The sequence below is a fragment of the Bos taurus genome, chromosome 3 (assembly GCF_002263795.3).
Source record: "Bos taurus isolate L1 Dominette 01449 registration number 42190680 breed Hereford chromosome 3, ARS-UCD2.0, whole genome shotgun sequence".
Classification (NCBI taxonomy): Eukaryota; Metazoa; Chordata; class Mammalia; order Artiodactyla; family Bovidae; genus Bos; species Bos taurus.
In genome coordinates, this window is record NC_037330.1 from 112877357 (window position 1) to 112898894 (window position 21538).

The 21538-nt window shown below is 51.2% G+C and overlaps 1 protein-coding gene across 1 annotated transcript in view; it reads left to right on the top strand.

Moving 5' to 3' along the window:
* The window catches only part of INPP5D (inositol polyphosphate-5-phosphatase D), a 137757-nt gene that overhangs the window by 83160 nt on the left and 33059 nt on the right, over window positions 1-21538 (top strand). The window contains 6 exon segments of the mRNA NM_001101882.2: window positions 9805-9911; window positions 11818-11920; window positions 14247-14443; window positions 14854-14971; window positions 19755-19851; window positions 20370-20508. Of these exon segments, the coding sequence (NP_001095352.1) occupies window positions 9805-9911; window positions 11818-11920; window positions 14247-14443; window positions 14854-14971; window positions 19755-19851; window positions 20370-20508 (761 nt within the window).

The following is a 21538-nucleotide window of genomic DNA, read 5'->3' on the forward strand; positions in this document are numbered from 1 at the left end:
TTTAGTATAAATATGTCCCATGCAATACTTGGAACATATTTATAAAGGTATGTTTTTTTTCTGAAAAGGAATCCCAGGCAATCCCAGGCATGATCAGAATCTTTTGTTGTTAATAAAGTGGTATGAGAAGAGAAAGAACAGAGAAGAAAGCAGAAAACATCACAGGAGTTTCTGTAAACAGAAAACATTACAGTGCTTAGTTTCTCAGTCATGTCTGACTCTTTAAGACCCCATGGGCTGTACCCCACCAGGCTCATCTGCCCATGAGGTTTCTCCAGGCAAAAATACTGGAGTGGGTAGCCGTTTCCTTCTCCAGGGGATCTTCCCAACCCAGGGATTGAACCCAGGTCTCCCACATTGCAGGCGGATTCTTTACCGTCTGAGCCACCAGGGAAGCCCTTGCAAAGAGTAAAGGTAAATATTTTTTCATTAAACTTGTGTTGTAGTTATGCACATATGCACATACATATAGTCATTGTATACATGTGGTTACATGAAAACCCTTTTCTTGCTATCTGGAAGTGGGGAATTCTCATCTGGTTCTGCTAGAGGCCTGGCTTGTGGGATAGATAGAATATTCTGGAGACAGTTGGAGACCATGACTGATGGCCAGAGTTGAGAAACTGGGGAAATCCAGACTCACTAGCCTTGCGAAGCAGGTGCCTGTTGGGAGCGTGGGCTCCACACTGTCTGACCTCTGCTATTTAGCCCTGAGCTGAAGTGATCTTGAGAGATTGTCCTGGGTCAGCACCACCTGCCCTGAAGCTCTTGCCAGCAGAGGTGGCAGACGGGAGCAGGTCACGGCATGTCCCACACAGGTCTCTAGGGGACACAAGCCACAGCTTCGCCCCTCTGAGAACATTGGCCTGAGCTGAGTATTCAGAGGGCAGATATTTGGCCTGACAGCCAAGCCCTGCAGATTCCTCCCATTGCCCCCAAGAAACCCTAGAGTTGGACCTCCATGGGAAATTGTTTGTTCAGCAAAAACTTGATGCCAGATGCTCTGCTGGGAACAGCAGGACAGAGGATAAGAACTTGCATAGGCTCCGAGGCTAGACTGCCCAGGTTCAGATCTAGGCTCCACTACTTCCTTGCTGTATCATGTTGGCCTAGTGGCTTAACCACTCTGTGCCTCCATTTTCTCATCTGTGAAATGGGAATAATAGTAATGTCTCATAGGCTTGTCATGAGTAGACGAGCTAATGTGTGTGAGAGTACCTCCCTGTGCCTAATAGCAGCACTGGCCCCACAGCAAAGCGTCCAGGCAGAGGCCAGGGGACGGGGGTTGCCCCATATGCGTCTGCCCTGTCCTGAAACCTGCTCCTGAGTCCCACCTGGGCTGAGGCACCAAAGTCCAAGGGATGCTCTCAGGGCGGCAAGCGGATGGAAGTCTGGGGACCAGCCCTGTGCAGGAGGTGGGATACAGCCTGGAGAAGCAGGTAGATGGAGTAGGGAGGTGTCAGAAGCCCAGCCTGAAGTCTCAGGTCAGCTGCTTGTGAGCTTGATCTAGAGCCCTCTCTAGCAAGGAATGTGCAAGTTATCTAGGACCAACCAGATTGGAACTATGAATAATGGGCTACTGCACAAACGGAGTGTGGAGGGCCCACCCCAAATCCTGGTGGAGAGATAGCTGATTGAAATCGCCAAGAACTACAGTGTGTCCATGACTCTGTGGTCATGGTAGAAGCCCCTCCTGGAGTAGAGACAGAGCAGTGTCCTCAGTTTACTATTCTGTCAAATGGGTACAGTAGCATCCTGTAGGGTGGCCGTGAGTCTTAAGTAAACATCAAAGCACACAGTGCCGAGCATCTAGCAGATGCTCAATAAAATTGACTGTTACCACCATCCCCTGGAGGAGAACATGGCAGTCCACTCCGGTATTCTTGCCTGGAGAATCCCATGGACACAGGAGCCTGGAAGGTTACAGTCCATGGGGTTGAAAAGAGTCAGATATGACTGAAGCAGCTGAGCATGAGCACCATCATCATGGTATAATTATCCCTCCAAGGCAGCTCTGAGGGAGGCAGGGAGCAGTGAGGAGGACAGCGCAGGAAAGGAAGCCCCTAAACACTGGAGTGTGGCGGCTGTCATACTCACAGAGTTGGGGTCACAGGGCAGGGGCAGGACTGATCCATCCACTGCCAACCTGGGCAGGAGAACCAGTGACTTACTGAAGGTGTGAGCATGGAGGACTCATGAGAGATCAGCTTAGAACTCTAAGTTCCTCTTCACTGTCATGGAGACTGACTTAGAACTGAAAGGGGTGGACCCAACTTTGATAAGAGGAAACAGAAGCCTCAGATGAGTAAGGAGATTGTCAGAGAGTGCCCGCTTGCTTGAGGTTTCTGAATTGAAAGAAACGCCTGTCAGGATTCTGAGAAGCACTGGGAATTCTTGTCAGTTAATTCAATGGACGTTTTTCTTTTGAACATCTCCTGTGGGCCAGCCCTGAGTTTGGCCCTCCCTCCAAGAATCTGTGGTTTAGGAGGGAAAGCTGACGTGAGCATGTATTACAGCGTGTGTCAGATGTGAGCTTAGCCCTGGAGGAGGACTGATTAGCTCTGTTGGTAAGGTGGTGCAAAGATGCCTCCCACCACAGAGGTGGCTCTGTCTGGGGCTTTGAAGGCTGAATAGGAATTCAAGTATGTGGTAGGGGAGGGGAGGGCACTTGGACTCAGAGAATGGCATGTGCAAGGAATGCCTCAGGATGTTAGGGAAATCAAATGTCACTTGCTGTGGCCCTGGAGGGAAGAGCAGTGGGGCATGGGGTCCCAGATGTGGGCAGGGCCTTGAATGCAGAGTAAGAGTTGGAGATGTTCTCCTGGGGGCTGGGGAGCACGGACGGGTTTACTGTCTGCGGGGTGAGTGTACACTTTTGTGGCTTGTGAACACTGGGGAGGTGCCATGAGATCCTGGAGCGGGGATAGAGCTGAGCTGGAGACCAGTGGCCCTGAGAAAACCCAGCTGGAGTCCAGAATGAACTACTGTGGTGTGGGTCTGTGAGCCCTTAAAAGAGAAGCACAGATGCCCTGGGCTTGCCAGCCAGCTGTCTGCGGCCTCACCAGCCTGGCTCCTGTCTTCCCTCAGTGTCGATGGGGCTTGGCTCATCCTCTGTCATGGCACCTGTCATATCAGATCACAATTACTGTTCACAAGTCCCCTCCCTCAAAGAGTGGGGTCTTCCCCTCACTCATCCTGGAATCCACAAGTTCTCGCACAGGACCTGGTTTCCGGTCGGTGCGTGCTCAGTGATTGCCAATTGAGCACTGGTAATGTCACTTATAAATTCCTGACCCCTCCACCATCAATGTGGGCTCCACAGGGCCCAGGAGGGTGGGGTGGGCGGTCTTTGTCCACTGTTAAATTCCCAAAATCTAGAACAGTGCTTGGCACAGAATACGTGATCAATAAACACATACTGAGTGCACGAATGAATGAATGACTGTGAGGCCAGTGAAAGAACACAGTTCATGTGGCTGTGTGTTTCGGTGGCTTCTTTGTAGCGGGTACTAGCGAGGCAGCGTGCCTCAGGGACAAGGGGCTCTGGGTAAACCACATTCACGTCTGCGGCCAGTAATGGTGTGACGCTGAGCGAGTTGACTGAACTACTCCAAGCCTCCATGTTCACGTCTGTAAAGTGGATTCCTATAGGGCTGCTGTGAGGGCTGGTGGGATGAGACGTGTCCTTAGCAGTCCTGACGCAGTCAGATTCCAATCGTGGTGATTATTGTAAAGTGCTGCCCTCTTGGAGGAACTCTCTGACTGCAGGTGTTGGAGCTTCCTTGCCTTGTTCTGGTCACCACGTTCCTTAGTAGCTCTGGCATCAAGGTCTCCCACACGTAAGAAAGGCCAGCTGCCACGTAAGGAAATCATAATGTTCTCACTCACTGAGCAGCTACAACCTGCTGAGTGCTGGAGGTGTGAAGCTGAGCTAACCGGGTGTGCTCTTAGCCCCGAGGGAGGTTACATCCAAGGAAGGGTCAGGGAGAGAAAGAAACGAGTACACAAACCAGGAAGGCATCAGGGAGTGGTAAACTCTTCATCTGGGAACTTAAATAGGAGGACACGCCAGTCATGGAGGAAATGACAAAATGCCATTGGAGTTGACAGTTGAGCATCAAGAAGATACTGGCTATGCAAAAACCAGGGGCAGAGGCCCTTGGGCAGAGGTTTCAAGGAGTCAGCAAGTTCCAAGTGTGAGGAGGTGGGGAGGCTGGAGCACAGGTGGTGCAGAGATTGGGCACTTGGTGCCCACCATGGGGCCTGGGTGACCCAGGATGCTCTCTAAGTGCAATGAGCCACCAGTGAGTGCTTAGTCGCTCAGTCATGTCCAACTCTTTGCAACCCCATGGAGTGCAGCCCGCCAGGCTCCTCTGTCCACGAGGATTCTCGAGGCAAGAATACTGGAGTGGGTTGCCATGTCCTACTCCAGGGGATCTTTCTGACCCAGGGATCAAACACAAGTCTCCCACATTGCAGGCATTAAAGAAGTTTTAAGCAGGAGCATGGTGTGATCTGCCTTTAAAATGAACTCTAGCTGCTGTGCTGAGAATAAGTGATGGCAGGAGGCAGGCAGACATGCAGAGACCAATTAAAGGGCTGTGACAGCGAGGCAAGAGGTGGTGGTGGCTTGAGATGGGGAAAAATGGACAGACTGGGAATGTTCTGGAGGTGTGCTCAGTCACTCAGTTATGTCCACCCCGTGGACTGTGGCCTGCATCTGTCCATGGGATTCTCCAGGCAAGAATACTGAAGTTGGTAGTCATTCCTTCTCCAGAGGATCTTCCCAATCCAGGAATAGAACCCGGGCCTTCTGCATTGCAGGCAGATTCTTTACCATCTGAGCCAACCAGGGAAACCCAAAAGTGAAAATGTTAGTTGCTCAGTCCTACCTAACTCTTTGTGACCCCATAAACTATAGCCCACCACGCTCCTCTGTCCATGGAGTTCTCCAGGCAAGAATACTGGAGTGGGTAACCATTCCTTCTCCAGGGGATCTTCCCAACCCAGGGACTGAACCTGGGTCTCCTACATTGTAGGCCCATTCTTTACTGTCTGAGCTACCAGGGGAGCCTGTGATCTACAGGTTCTGGGGGTAGACCTGCCCATACCTAATAATAGATGAGATGGAGAGGGACAAGGCGTGGGAACAAGCGGGTCACTTACTGAACCTGCTAACACTCATATTAATAACACTAATCGGGACTTCCCTGATACCTCAGTTGGTAAAGAATCTGCCTGCAATGCAGGAGACCCTGGTTCGATTCCTGGGTCAGGAAGATCCGCTAGAGAAGGGATGGGCTACCCACTCCAGTATTCTTAGGCTTCCCTTGTGGTTTAGCTGGTAAAGAATCCACCTGCAATGCGGGAGACCTGGGTTCAGTCCCTGGGTTGGGAAGATTCCCTGGAGAAGGGAAAGGCTACCCACTCCAGTATTCTGGCCTGGAGAATTCCACGGACTGTATAGTCCATGGGGTCACAAAGAGTCAGACACGACTGAGCAGCTTTCACTTTAATACTAATTCTGAGCCAGCAAGACCTCACATCCCAGGGAAGCCACACGGTCCTACAAGTAGATGTGAAGGAAATCCATACGTTTAGAGGTAAGGAGACACAGCCTAACAGCAGCAGATTTGGAAGAGTTCGGGCATTCCAGTAGTGGGTAAGACTCATGCCGTGGCACATTTACCACTGCTGATAAGGCCGATGGGCTTTCTGAGAGCAGGGAACCCCCACGATTTCCCTTGAGTGAAACTTCAGCTCAAGAGGGTAGCTGAACACACACAGGATTGTCTTTTCCCTTCGTAAAGGCAAAACTCAGAGGGACAAAGAAAACAGGAAAGAAAATGAGGGCAACACAATTCTGAAAAGCGATGGATCATGATAACCATGCCATAGGAACCAAAACAGCTAAATTTTAAATGTATCATAGGAAAAGCTGAGATGCCTGACTCACACCACAGAACCACAAAGGGCTGAGGAATTGATAGCATCAGGGTGCCTGGAGTGAGGGTGAAGCTGGGGTTATAAACAGCAGGATTGGATACAAATCTTTTTAAAGACTTGGACCCACCAGCTCCCCGTCCATTCCACACAGCCAGTGGCTTCCCCTCACACGTTAGGCAGAAGACCTAAAGTTTGAGGAGGTTAGGGACTGGGAGACCCCGGGCATGGTGAGGGCGGAGGAATCTACCAAATACAGAGGACTCGATAACAGGTATTTCTGAATGCTGAGATGCCAGCCTGTATCCTTACCCAGCTTGGGATGCTGCCATCCAGGCCCACTACCTGCAGGCAGGAAGATGACCAACCCAGGAACAAAAATCCAAAGACACTGCCATGAAGAGGTTCCCCATGAATCAGCCCATGAGATCACCCTGTGGAGAAACCTTGCTGGACAGTCCCCACTGTCACGGTTGGGACCCAAGGACCCCCAGTCATTGGAGGGAAGCCTGCAATAGGAGAAGACTCAAGGCAGAAATAAGCAAAAAGACAAACTTGGAGGAAATAAATTATGATGGTTTAAAAGAAACTGGGCCGTGAAACCAGAACAGAATGCTATTCAAGGAACATTCAGAGAACAAAATAAAAGTGAAGAAAAAGGAGGAGGAGGAAGGGAGTGGAAGGAGATTGGTAAGAAGAAATAAAACATTATAGCAGAATTTTTTTCAGAAAATTTTAAAATAAAAACTCAAAGGAAGGGTGGAAAGATAAAATTGAGGAAAACTCCCAGAAAGTAGAACAAAAGGATAAAAGGAAGGAAAATAGGAGAGAAAAGGTTTTTAACAATTAGAAGACCAGTCCAGGAGATCCAGTACCAACATAATCAGTCAGTCAGAGAAAACACGGAAATGGTGAGAAATTTCATTAAAGAAATAATTCAAGAAAGGTCCTCAGGACTGAACACCACCAGTTTCCAGACTAAAAACGGCCCACCATATTCCAACATAGCCTGAGGCATAGCAGTGTTGAAAAGTCTCACAATACTGGATTCTAAGAAAAGATCCCCAAAACTTCAAAGCAAAAGATAGATTACAGACTGTGTCACGGGTCCCCAGTGCTTCCCGGGTGGCTCAGTGGTAAAGAATCCACCTGCCAATGCAGGAGACATTAAAGGGCTTGGGTTTGATCCCTGGGTCAGGAAGATCCCCTGGAGAAGGAAATGGCAACCCACTCCAGTATTCTTGCCTGGGAAATCCCATGGGCAGAGGAACCTGGTGGGCTACAGTCCATGGGGTCACAAAGGAATTGGACATGGCTTAGTGACTAAAGAACAACAACATGGGTCCCCAAGATCATATGTAGGTTAACTGAGTCTCTGGGAAAATTCCCAGGACTCAGCATGGAGTCATATCGCTGTGATTCACTGCGGTTGAAAGGACACAGAGTATAGTCAGCAAAAGGAAAGGATGCCTGGGGTGAAGTCCAGGAGAGACCAGGCAGCAGCTTCCAGAAGCCCCTCCCCTCGGAGGCACATAGCACGAGCTGAATTCATCCCTTGCTGAGTTGTGACAACACGTGTGAAATGCCATCTACCAGGGGTGCTTGTTAGGGACTCAGCATCCCAGGATTTCACTGGAGGCTGGTCACAGGGGAATAAATAGATGGGGAAACAGTGGCAGACTTTATTTTGGGGGGCTCCAGAATCACTGCAGATGGTGACTGCAGTGAAATGAAAAGATGCGTACTCCTTGGAAGGAAAGTTACGACCAACCTAGACAGCATATTAACAAGCAGAGACATTATTACTCTGCCAACAGAGGCCCATCCAGTCGAGGATGTGGTTTTTCCAGTAGTCATGTAAGGATGTGAGAGTTGGACTGTGAAGAAAGTTGAGCACCGAAAAATTGATGCTTTTGAACTGTGGTGTTGGAGAAGACTCTTGAGAGTCCCTTGGACTTCAAGGAGATCCAACCAGTCCATCCTAAAGGAGATCAGTCCTGAATATTCGTTGGAAGGACTGATGTTGAAGCTGAAACTCCAATACTGTGGCCACTTGATGTGAAGGGCTGACTCACTTGAAAAGACCCTGATGTTGGGAAAGATTGAAGGTGGGAGGAGAAGGGGACAACAGAGGATGAGACGGTTGGATGGCATCACTGACTCAATGGACGTGAGTTTGAGTAAACTCCGGGAGTCAGTGATGGACAGGGAGGCCTGGCGTGCTGCAGTCCGTGGGGTCGCAAAGAGTCGGACACGACTGAGCGACTGAACTGAACTGAGCTGGTCGCCTAGTCACCTTCAGCCTGGTACACACCCAGAGTCCAGACTCTCAGGGGAAGCCCAGTTAGTGTTGGTTGCTCAGTTGTGTCTGACTCTTTGTGACCCCATGACTGTAGCCCAGGAGGAAAACTAGTATTCAGCATAAACCACACTGTTCGTACAGGTAGCACAGGCATAGTGAGTTGCTCTTAGTTCCTGGCATGCTGGGGACCCTTCTCAAATCCAAAGTCCTGGATGCCAACCAAGGCCACCTTCAAGCAAACTCTCCCAGGACAGCAGTCAGGCCTGCCTGGGAACTCTTCTGCATGTAGGCGGATCGGAATGACATTTTATGTCTCAGTAGTAATGCTGCGAACCAGAAATGACGGAGCAGGGTCTCGAGAGCCCTGAGGAAAATTATTCCCAACTTAGAGCTGTGTCAGGGAAGTGCGAGTATAGCGTTTTCAGGCATTCGAAGCCTCCAAAAGTGTCTCGCCCCATCCCCTTTCTTGGAAAGCTGCTAGAGATGTTGCTCTACCAAAATGAAGGTGTAAGCTGAGGAAGAGGAAGACATGGGGATCCAATACAAGTGAGACAGGGGTGAATGGATTTCCTGGATGATGGAGAGGGCGGGCCCTAAGTCATGGCTCTGCATCAGACCTTGAGGTCACCGGTCTGGAGAGAAGACCCAGAGGCCCTGGGAGAGAAACCGGCAGGGCATTGAAACTGATGAAAGCTCTTGGCCTCATGGCAGAGAGAATTACAGAGGGAGAGTGAGGACCAATGGAAAAATATGGCAATTAACTCCAGGAAAAAAACAGAAAGTTGTGTAGGAAAAAGAAAGCAGTCGAGGCTTGTCTGTCAAGAGCATTCCCATAATAACAAACACGGAATGTTTATCCAGCCAAAATGATGATGTAATTATTAGAGGGATGGTGGAGACACTGAAATTGTACACGGACAGGGGGAGGGGAATGGTGAGGTGGGGAAAGAGGCTGTAAATGTGAAAGAGAGCTAAATCTTCATCCTCTGTGGTGGGAAGTCCATATGTAATAGGAAGTACGTAAGACTGAAACACCAGGAAGTAGCAATATAAGCATCTTTTTGAAAGACACGAAGTATTAATAACATTCACAACAAAAAAATCCATTCAGGGAATTGAAAGTGAGTGCCTCTAGGGAGCAGGACACTGGAGCGAGGTGAAGTTGGGAAGTACTATTGTTCATAATGATTTGAGCCTCTTTTAATCATTGACAGAAGCACAAATATTTAATTTTTCATTTAGATATAAATTGCAAACAAGCACAAGAAGGAAGGGAGGAAGAGAAGGAAGGGAGAGAGGGAGGGAGCTGCAAAGATGGACAGGCACGCTGTCTCTGCCCTGATCAGGCCACCTCCTCCCATTCCAGGCTCCACCCTTCCCAACCCTGAGCTCCTCCCTGGAAGAGCAGCAAGGAGCAAGAATCTGGGAGACCAGGCACAGACTTGGTGCTCAGCCTGGGCCCGGAAAAGTCAGACTGCTGAGGTCAGGTGCCAGAGTGCCCTGGAGACTCCTCACGTGTTGGAGGATAACGAGAAAAGTAACTTTCCATCCCTCTTAAGTCCTGCAGCTCATCAAGTCTCAGAAGTTTCTGAACAAGTTGGTGATCCTGGTGGAAACAGAGAAGGAGAAGACCCTGCGGAAGGAGTACGTTTTTGCTGACTCCAAAGTAAGTGACCACAAAGCCCTAGGACGAGCCAGGAGGGGAGTGAGGGAGGCATGGTTTCTGAGGCTTGCTGGGTGCCTGGAAGTGGGTACCAGGTACCGTCAGCTCGCTCAACTCTCACACCCACTTCCCACCTGAAGCCAAGCCCAGGAAGGTGGAGGGAATGCAGGCCAGCTAGTAGCCCCATCTGCAACCTCTGCCACCACGCCAGCCTGTGGAAGAGTGCCTCCTTTATCATCCATGTCTTACCAGCGCTGAGCCCCCTTGGGAGGCTTTGAGCTTCCCTGGGATGCACCCGGAGGCCCTCGGAGACACCCCAGATTTAAATCTGAGTCTCAACCAGCACCCCTTCCATTTCTACACTTGCACAGCCCCCAAGCAGAAGTGAGATTCCCTACCAGGTCTGGCTGCTGGAATAAGAGGTGGGTGGGCTGATGGAGAAACTTGGGATCTGGGCGTTGTGGGGGCCTCTGTACAGACAGAGTCTCTGACCTGAGCCCTCACCTCACACGTGCCAACCAGGTGCAGAAACCCAGCATTGCGGCCCTGCTGTTTATCCTGCAAGCATGTGGCTCCGCTGAGCCAGGCACGGGGCTCCCAGCACGTCAAGGGTGGCTGACTGTGTCGGCCCCGCGGTGGAGGGACAGGGCTCCTGGCACGGGCCCACGGGGACTGCCCCATTGAGTGCTGGAACCTGGCTGTGTCTACCTGTGTGGCAGGGGAGAGCTGATAGGAGGCCAGTGGGGACTCTGTGGGCCCCAGAATTAGCTGAGAGGGTGAAAAGGACTGAGAGGAATGATCGAGAAGGAACTGGGGAGAAACAAGGAAGTGAGTTCCAGACAGGTAGGGGACGCATCGTGCTGGGCACATGGGCAGAGGTCCAAAACCCACTTCTGCTCATGGTCACATGCTCAGAAGATGAGGTACAAGGGTAAACCGAGGCACGTAGTTCTGAGCTGCCCCTAGACACAGATTTCCCATACAGACAGCCACCGTAATTCTCAGTGAGCTGCTTTCTTCAGCTGCAACTTAGATTTGCAATTAAATTAGACTGAATGATAGGAGATTGCCATCTACAGAGGTCTGAGACCGTCAAACATGGCTAATTTCACATGGTGTAGCCGAAAACTCTGGGCCACACTTGGTCCGCCCGCCTCTGCTATTGAACGGTAAGCTACTAGACGGCCACGTCCACTCTGTGCCCTGCTGTGTACAGGACAACAGAGTGAAGCCTACAGGGAAGGACAGCCTTCGTGGGGTCTTTTCTTTCTCGTTAGTTTCTTTCATTTAAATTTTCTTTCATTACATGAGTAATCTAATTCTTATTGGTAAAAAATAACTGATACAAATAAAAAGTTTAAAATAGAAAACACTCATATACACTAGTAATCCTTGGATTCTGTCTTTCAGGATGGTTTTTGTGTGTGTTTTGAAAAATACAAATGCAATGGTGCTGTTCATAGCTTTTTGTTAATTGGCTTTTCATGTCAAACAATGTATCTTGACCATCCACCCTTGTTGATGAAGTGTTTTTGCACCCAAATTTTTAAAATCTGTGGTCTTCTGGCCTATGGATGACCCATAAAACATTTAGCAATTCCCCTCCTAGGGCTGGACACGAAGGCCTCTAGGATTTTCTGTGTTGAAACACATGCTTCTGTCCCCATGATGTGGTCGGGTCTTCGCAGGGTCCCTGGTTCTTTCCTTAGTCGGGTCCTTGCAGAGGAAGGTCGGGGTTAGAGAAAAGCCTCTCTCTTAAGACCTCAGGCACGTATTTCCAGATGGCTCTGCTGGAAGTCAGCACTGATCCGCTCTCCCCCCAGTTTTCTCAAAGCTGACCAGTCCTTTGAAAGTGTCATGTGCAGGGAGGCGGAGGCCTTTCTGAGTCTGTCTGCCCTTCAATCCCTAGAAGAGAGAAGGTTTCTGCCAGCTCCTCCAGCAGATGAAGAACAAGCACTCGGAGCAGCCGGAGCCTGACATGATCACCATCTTTATCGGCACCTGGAACATGGGTGGGTCCGCCTGCCGCCCTGCCTCCCGGTCCCGCTCAAGGGCTCTGCTTTGCTGCCTCGGGCACCCTCGCCCCACCCCCAGCCCCTAGATGCAGGTACCCATCCTGAGACCAGAGGCAAAAGAAAGGAGCGCTGGGATTCTCAGCCGCCAAGTGCAGCTGAAAGGGGTTACGTACGTAGTTGCCAGAAATGGAAAGTTTTAGGTAAAGAGTTTGAATATATAGGTGAACGGGCCCTTGGGCACCTTCCGGCCTTGGGCAACTCGCCGAGGGGCTTCAGGCCTGGAAGAAGGAACTTCCTCTTTGATTTGGGCTGCCAGATTTATTGAGCGACAAAGAGGAAAAAAAGATGATGCCCAGCTGAATTTGAATTTCATGTAAACAACAAATTATTTTTTAGTATAAGAATTTAGCTAGAAATACATAACTGTGTGTGCTCAATTGTTCAGTCGTGTTTGACTCTTTTGCTGTCCCATGGACTGTAGCCGACCAGGCTCCTCTGTCCATGGAATTTTCCAGGCAAGACGAGTATGGAGTGGGTTGCCATTGCCTTCTCCAGCGGATCTTCTCGGCCTAGGGATTGAACCCGTGTCTCCTGCATTGGCAGGTGGATTCTACCACTGAGCCCCCTGGGAAGCAGAAATACATACTAAATATATATTAAGCTAAATATATATGCTATGTATATTTACATACTAATATATACCAAGTATAATATCTTAAATAAATTAATGTACTATAGTATACTGAATATAATTACACTAAATAATTATTTAGTATAACAGTTCAGTTAGAAGTGCAAATATACACCAAATATCCATTGTGCTAAACATGCATAGTGTATACTCAGATGCTAATACACATTTTTATACTAATCTGAGTTATACTAAGTAATTACTTAGTTTAAATATTCAGTTAGAAATTTTAAAAAATTAAGTAGATACAGAAGTTCCAGTCAATTTGAATTTTAGATAGTTATTCCAAAAAGTATCCATTGTTTATCTGAAATTTGAATTTAACTGGGCATGTCTCCCCCACTTTGGTCTGGAGCAGAATCAGGGCCACCACCCTCCCGACGCAGTAGACTAGTCACCTGGGAGGAAGTGGCTGAGCAGAGGGAGTGGGAATCTGAATGAAAAAGCTACATGGGACCCCTGGCCTGTCGCTGGGTGGAAGATGGGCTGGACTCAGGGAACTCAGGAGAGTTGCCCCCGTCCTGGTTGCACTAGCCTCAGCCTCCCCAGGTCTTCATGCCCAGAAACCCGAAGAGTCACAGCCACGCTGAAGTATTGGGTTGATAAAAAAATCTCATTTGGGTTTTACTGGAACAAACTTTTTGGTCAATCCAACAGAATGCGGGCCTAGTTCCTGTGTCCCTCAGTCTCTGCCACTGTTTCTCATTGGCCGCCTGAGTCCCTCAGCTCTCACACCCAGGGTTTCATGCACACAGGTGCCTGGCCCTTTCCCCTCTTTCCTTCTGCAAGCATGGAAATCTTTGATTTGGCTGTGCACCATCCAGGTGAACAGCTGCAGACATGCCCTTCACATGCCATGGAAGGAGCTGACTGGGGCAGTGTGGGAGGGTCTCCCGAGCAGAGACCACCAGGCCCCAGGGCTTATGTTCCCACGCTGAATCACAGTGGGAGTAGAGGTCAGGTCACTCCAGTTCTTGGCTTCTTGGCAGTCGTGAGCCAGGACAGTTTTCTCTCTGGGGGTAAAAAAAAGTTGACTCAACCTCCAAGATTTGGGGGGAAATAAATCTTTATCATTGTTTCTTTATTGAGCTGTTTAGGCTCAGGTTTTCCAATGGCAGTGGAGGTGGGCCGGGAGTAGGGGCTCCAGGCTCTTCGGTTCCTCTGGCTGACTCCTGCACGGCCTCTCTCAGTGTTCGGCTGAGATCTCTCTTGTGCAATGAGAGCATTGCTGTCTCCTAACTGTGGGTTAGAAGGCTCCATCCTAAACCTGTCAGCTGATAGCACTGTCTCAGTGGAGACAATGGAGAGTAATCTCCTCAAGGCCTATGTCCCAGTTACACTATAGCCCCAAAGACTAGGACAGTGGCTGACATCTGTGCTATGAATTCAAGTTGCTATGTGGAATCTTCAAGTGTTTCTGGCCTTTGAAACTTAATGCTGTCTTTACAAAGCAATGTAACATCCTGGGACACGATAGTGCCTCGCTCTGTACCTAAGGTACTTCGTTGCGAGGCCTGACTGGTTTTCAGGGACTATGTGACCCCCTGCCCCACCCCCATGTTTCCCCTGCGTCTGTTCTGACTGCTCCTGATGTACCTTTGACTCACTTGGTGTTGGGTTTTGCTGTTGAAGGTAACGCCCCCCCTCCCAAGAAGATCACGTCCTGGTTTCTCTCCAAGGGGCAGGGAAAGACGCGGGATGACTCAGCTGATTACATCCCCCATGACATCTACGTGATCGGGACCCAGGAGGACCCCCTGGGAGAGAAGGAGTGGCTGGAGATACTCAAACACTCCCTGCAAGAGGTCACCAGCATGACCTTTAAAACAGTGAGTGGTGGCCGTGGCCCCAGGTGGGACACCTGGGCAGTGGACCTGGCAAGTTGGGAGCATCTCGGGGGCAAGAGTGTGCTCAGTGGTCCCCCTGCCGTTCAGGGCCAGAGAGGCTCACCTGCATCCAATGATTAATGGTGTCCCTGGGCGTTGCTGATCACTGGGGTGGTCCCTCTCCCTTGCCCGAGCTTGTAGGTAACCTTTACTTCCTCGAAATCTAGTCAGTGCTGGCCCTATCTTTAAGACAACTTTGCGTCATCTGTGAAGCATCCTTAGGGGTCCCCTAAAGTATAGGGATGACCGGCAGGCCGCCCCACACCTGAGAGCGAGGGCTGGGTGTGAAACTCTTGCTCTGGGGTCAAGCACTGTGTCCTGGCCCAGGGTCACAGCACTGTCCCCCCCACCAGATCGCCATCCACACCCTCTGGAACATCCGCATCGTGGTGCTGGCCAAGCCGGAGCACGAGAACCGGATCAGCCACATCTGCACCGACAACGTGAAGACAGGCATCGCCAACACGCTGGGTGAGCCGGGGTGGGGGGTGTGTTCTGCGTAAGCTCATTTCTGCCCACACTCGCGTGTCTATCCCTTCTGGGATGGGTGGTCCTCCCAGCCTCCACGTGCTCCGGATGGTCCTCCCAGACTACATGCACCCGGGGTCTACCCCAGTGCTTCTGAGGATCTGCCAGAATGCTGTTGTGACTCAACACCTCTCAGGAGGAGCCCAACATTCTTGTGTTTCCGACGAACTCCCAGTGGTGTCAGGGCCGCTGGCTGACAGACCCCACCTTGAGTATCAGGGATCAAGGACAGGGGTCAACAGCCGTGCTGTGAAGGGTCAGGAAGTAAATATGTTAGGCTTTTCAGTCCATGCGCAATTTCTCAGCCCTGCTGCCGTCACATGAGAGCAGCTGCAGACAACAGCAACTTGGAAGAGCACGGCCGTGTTCTAGAGAACTGTTATCTACCAACAGGTGGAGGCTTGATTCGGCCCCTGGTCTAGACCTAGACAGACTCAGGTGGAGGTGGAAACGCTGCTATCAGCCGTGAGCCAGTGGGACCAGTCAGGCCGCTTCAGAGAACTGACACAGATGCGGAGGGCTGCATATGTATGTGTGTGAGTCTGTGTGTGTCTGAGTCTGTGTGTATTTGTGAGTGTGTGTGTGTGTAATAGAGTATGTGAGTCTGAATGTGAATGTGTATGTGAGTTTTTTGTGTCTTTTCAGTCTGTCTGTGTGTATTTGTGAATTTGTCAGTCTGTGAGTGTGTGTGTGAGTCTGTGTCAATGTGTCTGTGAGTGTGAGTCTGTCTGTGTGTCTATCAGTCTGTGTATGTGTCTGTCAGTCTATATGTATGAATGTGACTCTGTCAGTCTGTATGTGTAAGTGCGAGTCTGTCATTCTGTATGTGACTCTGTTTGTGAGTGTTAGTCACCTGTGTATGTGTGTCTGTCAGTCTGTGTGTGTCTGTGAGTGAGTCTGTCAGTCTGCGTGTGTGAGTGTGAGCCTGTCAGTCTGTGTGTGGCTGTGAGTCTGTCAGTCTGTGAGTGTAAGTCTGTCAATCTGTGTGTGTGGCTGTAAGTGAGTCTCTCAGTCTGTGAGTGTGAGTCTGTCAGTCTGTGAGTGTGAGTCTGTCAGCCTGTGTGTGTGTCTGTGAGTGAGTCTGTCAGTCTGTGTGTGTATGACTGTGAATGTGAGTGTGTCAGTCTGTGAGTATAAGTCTGTCAGTCTGTGTATGTGAGTGGGAGTCTGTCATTCTGTATGTGAGTCTGTTTGTGAGTGTGTTAGTCAGCCTGTGTATGTGTGTCTGTCAGGCTGTGTGAATATGACTCTCAGTCTGTATATGAATGTGTCTGTCAGTCTGTGAGTGTAAGTCTGTCAGTCTGAGTCTGTCAGTCTGTGTGTGTCTCTGAGTGAGTCTGTCAGTCTGTGTGCGTGTCTGTGAGTGAGTCTGTCAGTCTGTGTGTGTGTGACTGTGAATGTGAGTGTGTCAGTCTGTGAGTATAAGTCTGTCAGTCTGTGTATGTGAGTGTGACTGTCAGTCTGTATGTGTGAGTGCGAGTCTGTCATTCTGTATGTGAGTCTGTTTGTGAGTGTGTTAGTCAGCCTGTGTATGTGTGTCTGTCAGGCTGTGTGAATGTGACTCTCAGTCTATATATGAATGTGTCTGTCAGTCTGTGAGTGTAAGTCTGTCAGTCTGTGGACGTGAGTCTGTCAGTCTGTGTGTGTGTCTGTGAACGTGAGTCTGTCAGTCTGTGAGTGTGAATCTGTCAGTCTATGTGTGTGAGTGTGAGTCTGTCAGTCTGTGTGTGAGTGGCGGGGAGTGCATAGGGGCAGGTGCACCCACATGGGGGCCGTGGGTGGCACTGAGGGTGAGGCCAACGATTTCTGGTGCTTGGCGTCAGGGACAGGACAGAGCCCCAGAGGCGACAGGAAATAGAACTGCCGCCACCGAACGTGAAAAGCTCCCTCAGCCTTTCTGCTCACAAACCGCAAGCTGCCCGCGTCCACACCCACTTGTCCGCCTTCCTTCCTGTGGCAGCAGCTGCCCTGCTCCGACGCCCACGCCCTCTGCTGCCCAGGAACCCGCTTCTAGCCCTCGAGCCCCTCTGCGGGGCTGCCCGCCCCCTCCACCAGCCGCCAGCCACAGTCTGCTCAGACCTCCCGTTACAAGATAGGACCACCCTCAGCGGGACGGAGCTGACTGTACCCCCCGCCCCACTCAGCACGCTGCTGGGCCCCCAGGGTGTCTGTCCACCACACACAGGGCTGCTCCCACAGCTGGACACACAGACTGACAGCAGGATGGTGGGGAGTGAGCATGCCGGCAAAGAGTGTGTGGCAGGGGGTGGGCTGCTCCAGGGGCTACTTGAGATGGGGGGGGTCTAGGGGCCTCTCCGAGAAGTCAGAGGGCTGAGGAAATGGGAGGAGCGTTCCACGCAGCAGGAGCAGCGAAGCAAAGGCCTTGTGCTCGCTGGGCTCAGCCTTACAGGTGATGGGACAAGGCCAGAGAGGGAGGCAGCAGGCCCAGGCAGTCTGAGTTTCATGGCTCTAGGAGGGCAGCTTGGATGCAGGGGATTTCCCATGCACCATTTCCCAGTCCCTGCTTCCCTCCCCTCCTCTTCTCCTCTGGGGCCAATCTCCCCCCATTTCCCTCCCCTGAAATGGCTCCCAGCCATGGTTAGCACAGGGCAGGAGTTCACTGGGTGCTGACTGGCTGGTGGAAGAGCTGAGACCTCCGAGAGGGTGGACCCAGTGCCAGGCCGTGTGTGCTAAGTGCTTGCTGTGTTCATTTAATACAAACACCCTGTCGGGGCAGGGACTATTGTGAGCCCCCCTCACAGACATGACTCTGGAGGCTACAGTGATGTTCCCAAACCTGCCCAAGGCCCTGTGGCAAGGACGTGGTGGGCAGGGACTTAAGCCTAGGCCCCAGGCGGGGGAGAAGGCTGACAGGAGGGGCCTCATGGGGACAGGGGAGTCAACTCCAGGGCAGAGGGGAGAGAGCCTTGGGTCAGGAGGCCCGGCCTGGCTCGTCCCCGGGGCCGTCTCGTTGTCCAACCCAGACAGAACGTTAGCCAGCTGGGTGGTTTTACATTTTGAGTACCAAATTAAAGGAAAAGGAAACAAGGAAAGTCAATCTTCACAATGTATCTTATCAAACCTCCTGAAAGTGTTAGTCACTCAGTCGTGTCTGACTCTTCGCACCCCATGGACTGTAGCTCGACAGGCTCCTCTGGCCATAGAATTCTCCAGGCAAGAGTACTGGAGTGGGTTGCTCTGCCCTTCTCCAGGGGATCTTCCCGACCCAGGAATTGAACATGGGTCTCCTGCATTGCAGGCAGATTCTCTACCGGCTGAGCCACCAGGGCTCATTACCATTTCAATGGGTATTCAATTTAAAGGTTTATTAGCTATCTTACAGTCCATTCTTCTTCTAGGCTTACAATTCTGTTGTGTCTCTTATACTCACAGCCCGTCTCATTCAAGACCAGCACATCTCACAGCTGCCATGATGGGCAGAGAAAGTTCCCAGGCATGTGTCAGAACCACCTAGAGCAGGGCTGGCAGACTTGTTCTCTAAAAGGCTAGATAGTAAATATTTAAGACTCTGCAGGTCATGCTGTCTGTGTCATAACTACTGGACTCTATCTAAGGGCATAGCTGTGTTCCAATAAAATGTTGTTTATAGACTCTGAATTTCATATCATTTTAATTTTATATCAGATATTTAATCAAAATATTCTTCTTTTGATTTTCCCCCAACTATTTGAAAATGTAAAAACTGCCCTATAGCTGGTGGTGGGACAGTGTTGGCTGAACTCCTGACCCAGAAGACTTGTTAGACAGAGATTACTGACTCCCACTCTCAAAGTGAGTGGACATGAGGTCTGAGAAAACTCTGGGAGATGGTGATGGACAGGGAAGCCTGCAATGCTGTAGTCCATGGGGTCGCAAAGAGTTGGATATAACTTGGTGACTAAACAACAACAAACGTAATATATTTAGGGCTTCCCTGGTGGCTCAGTGGTAAAGAATCCACCTGCCAATGCAAGACATGTGGGTTTGATCCCTGAGTCGGGAAGTTTCCCTGGAGAAGGAAATGGCAATCCATTCTGATATTCTTGCCTGGGAAATCCCATGGACAGAGGAGCCTGAAGGGCTACAGCCCAGCCCATGGGGTTGCAAGAGTCAGACATGACTTTGTGACTGAACAACAGCAACTCCCAAAGCTCTGATTCAGCAGGTCCCGGGCGGGGCCTGTGATGTGCGCTTGCACCAAGTTCCCGGTGGTGCTGATGCTGCTGGTCTGGGGAACGCACTCTGAGAACCACGGGTCTCAGTGCGGGTTTTGGCCTCTCCAGGAAGCTGGGGTTTGCTGGTGCGAGGTCAGCCCCACCCCAGCCGCCGGCTCCTCCTTCTACCTCCTCTTCTCAAGGTTTCTGAGTATTTCTGATGGCCCTGCTTGGACCTGTGGGAAACACACACACACACACACACCTGCTGAGAGGGCGATGCCAGGATGACTTAACACCGGCAGCTTCCTCCCTCAGACCTGCCGAGAACCCCAAGGCTGCCGGCTGTTCACCCCGTTTTCTTATTCTAGAGGAACCTCACCCCCCACCCCAGTCCCTGTCCCCTGCCATCTCTCACCCTAGATGAAGCTGCTCTTTTTCTTCCTTGGCCTCCACTTTTCCCCACACCTGTTCTCTCCTGACGAGTGGCTTGGCTTCAACCATGATTTCCCACCACTTGGCAACTTTGCCTGTCGGGTGTTCTGACTTTTCCCTTCTCCCCCTCCCTTTAGGGAACAAGGGAGCCGTGGGGGTGTCGTTCATGTTCAACGGAACCTCCTTGGGATTTGTTAACAGCCACCTGACTTCAGGAAGTGAAAAGAAACTCAGGTAATGGCGCTCACTCCCCAAGAGCAACTTTTGGGGTTATTTGCCCAGACAGACCTCAACACCTGAACCCTGTAAGCCCTTGGCCACGACCCTGCCCTGTTGGCCTCTAAGGACTTTTCCTGTGGTCTCATCAAAGCTAACTGTGGCACAGGGGTGTGGGTGAATCTTGCCTAGGGGACAGAACAGACACTTCCTTGTGTCACCCCAGAGGCACCTAAACACCACTCCGCTTCTCAAGGGGAAAGCCTCCTTGGGGCACCGTCACAAGTGAGAGCCCTATTTGCCTATGGTGGCGCAGTCATGCAGAGTCATCGGGAAGGCTGATGACTGAGTCCCTGCAGAGCAGATGCTCCCAGGGCCCTGCCCTGCATTCCCAGTTCAGCCCAGGGACCACATCAGATGGGTGGTTGCTGCAGACTTAAGTCTCACTTCCCCACATGTCCCCCTCTGACTTCCTGGCCCATGGAGTAGGGAACCCACGGTCCCGTGCTAAGCTGGCCGCTTTTTCGTTTCATTAGGCGAAACCAAAACTATATGAATATTCTCCGGTTTCTGGCCCTGGGAGACAAGAAGCTGAGTTCCTTTAACATCACTCACCGCTTCACCCACCTCTTCTGGCTCGGGGATCTCAACTACCGCGTGGAGCTGCCTACCTGGGTGAGGGGCTCTCTGCCCAGGGCCGGGGATTGCACAGGACAGAGGCTCCTTTGAGCTGACTCAGGGTGGAGGTCGTGGAGACCCACAGACCGAGCTGGTCCAGAGGGGCCACTCCTCTGGGACTCGATACTGTTGCAACTATGGAGCCACTGCCTTTCTTTACCATTCGCCTCTGCTCAGCCTGGGCTTCCCTGGTAGCTCAGCTGGTAAAGAAACCGTCTGCAATGCAGGGGACCCCAGTTCAATTCCTGGGCCGGGAAGATCTGTTGAAGAAGGGATAGGCTACCCACTCCAGTATTCTTGGGCTTCCTTGGTGGCTCAGCTAGTAATGAATCTGCCTGCCATGTGGGAGACCTGGGCTTGATCCCTGGGTTGGGAAAATCCCCTGGAGAAGGGAACGGCTACCCACACCAGTATGCTGGCCTGGAGAATTCCGTGGACTGTATAGTCCATGGGGTCACAAAGAGTCGGACACGACTGAGCAGCTTTCACTTTCACTTTCTGCTCACACCTACTTCCCACACACCTGTTCTGGCCACCCCTCCCTACCACCTCTCTGCCCCTCCGGTGCCCTAGCTGACCAGCAGCAGCCTCTCAACTCACCAGTCCCAGATCCCGAGGAAAGGCTGAAGTCTGTGGGGACCAGCTCAATTTTCTCCCCAAATCATGGGTCACCAGGTAGCCTAAGGAAGACACTCCTGAATTTGGACACCCATCCAATGAGCAGCAGTCGGAGGGGGCCCCCGGCACAGATGGCCTTGCTCCCTTGGGGAAGGTAAAGGATTCCGTGGGAAGGGGGTGAACTGGCATGGCCCCTAGACGTGGTAAGAACGAAATGCGGTCACATTTGTGCTCCTAAAAGAGGGGGCAGGGGCCAGGCCTGGGAGCAGAACCACGCCTGTCTGCTCCCTGTGTAACAGGAGTCCTTTGCACTGGTGTCTGTGCCGGGGGAGGGGACGGTGGAGACACCTGATTTTACAGTTTTGAGCACAAGCAGCCTGAGAAGATGGCCTTGGGTCGCCGCAGATCT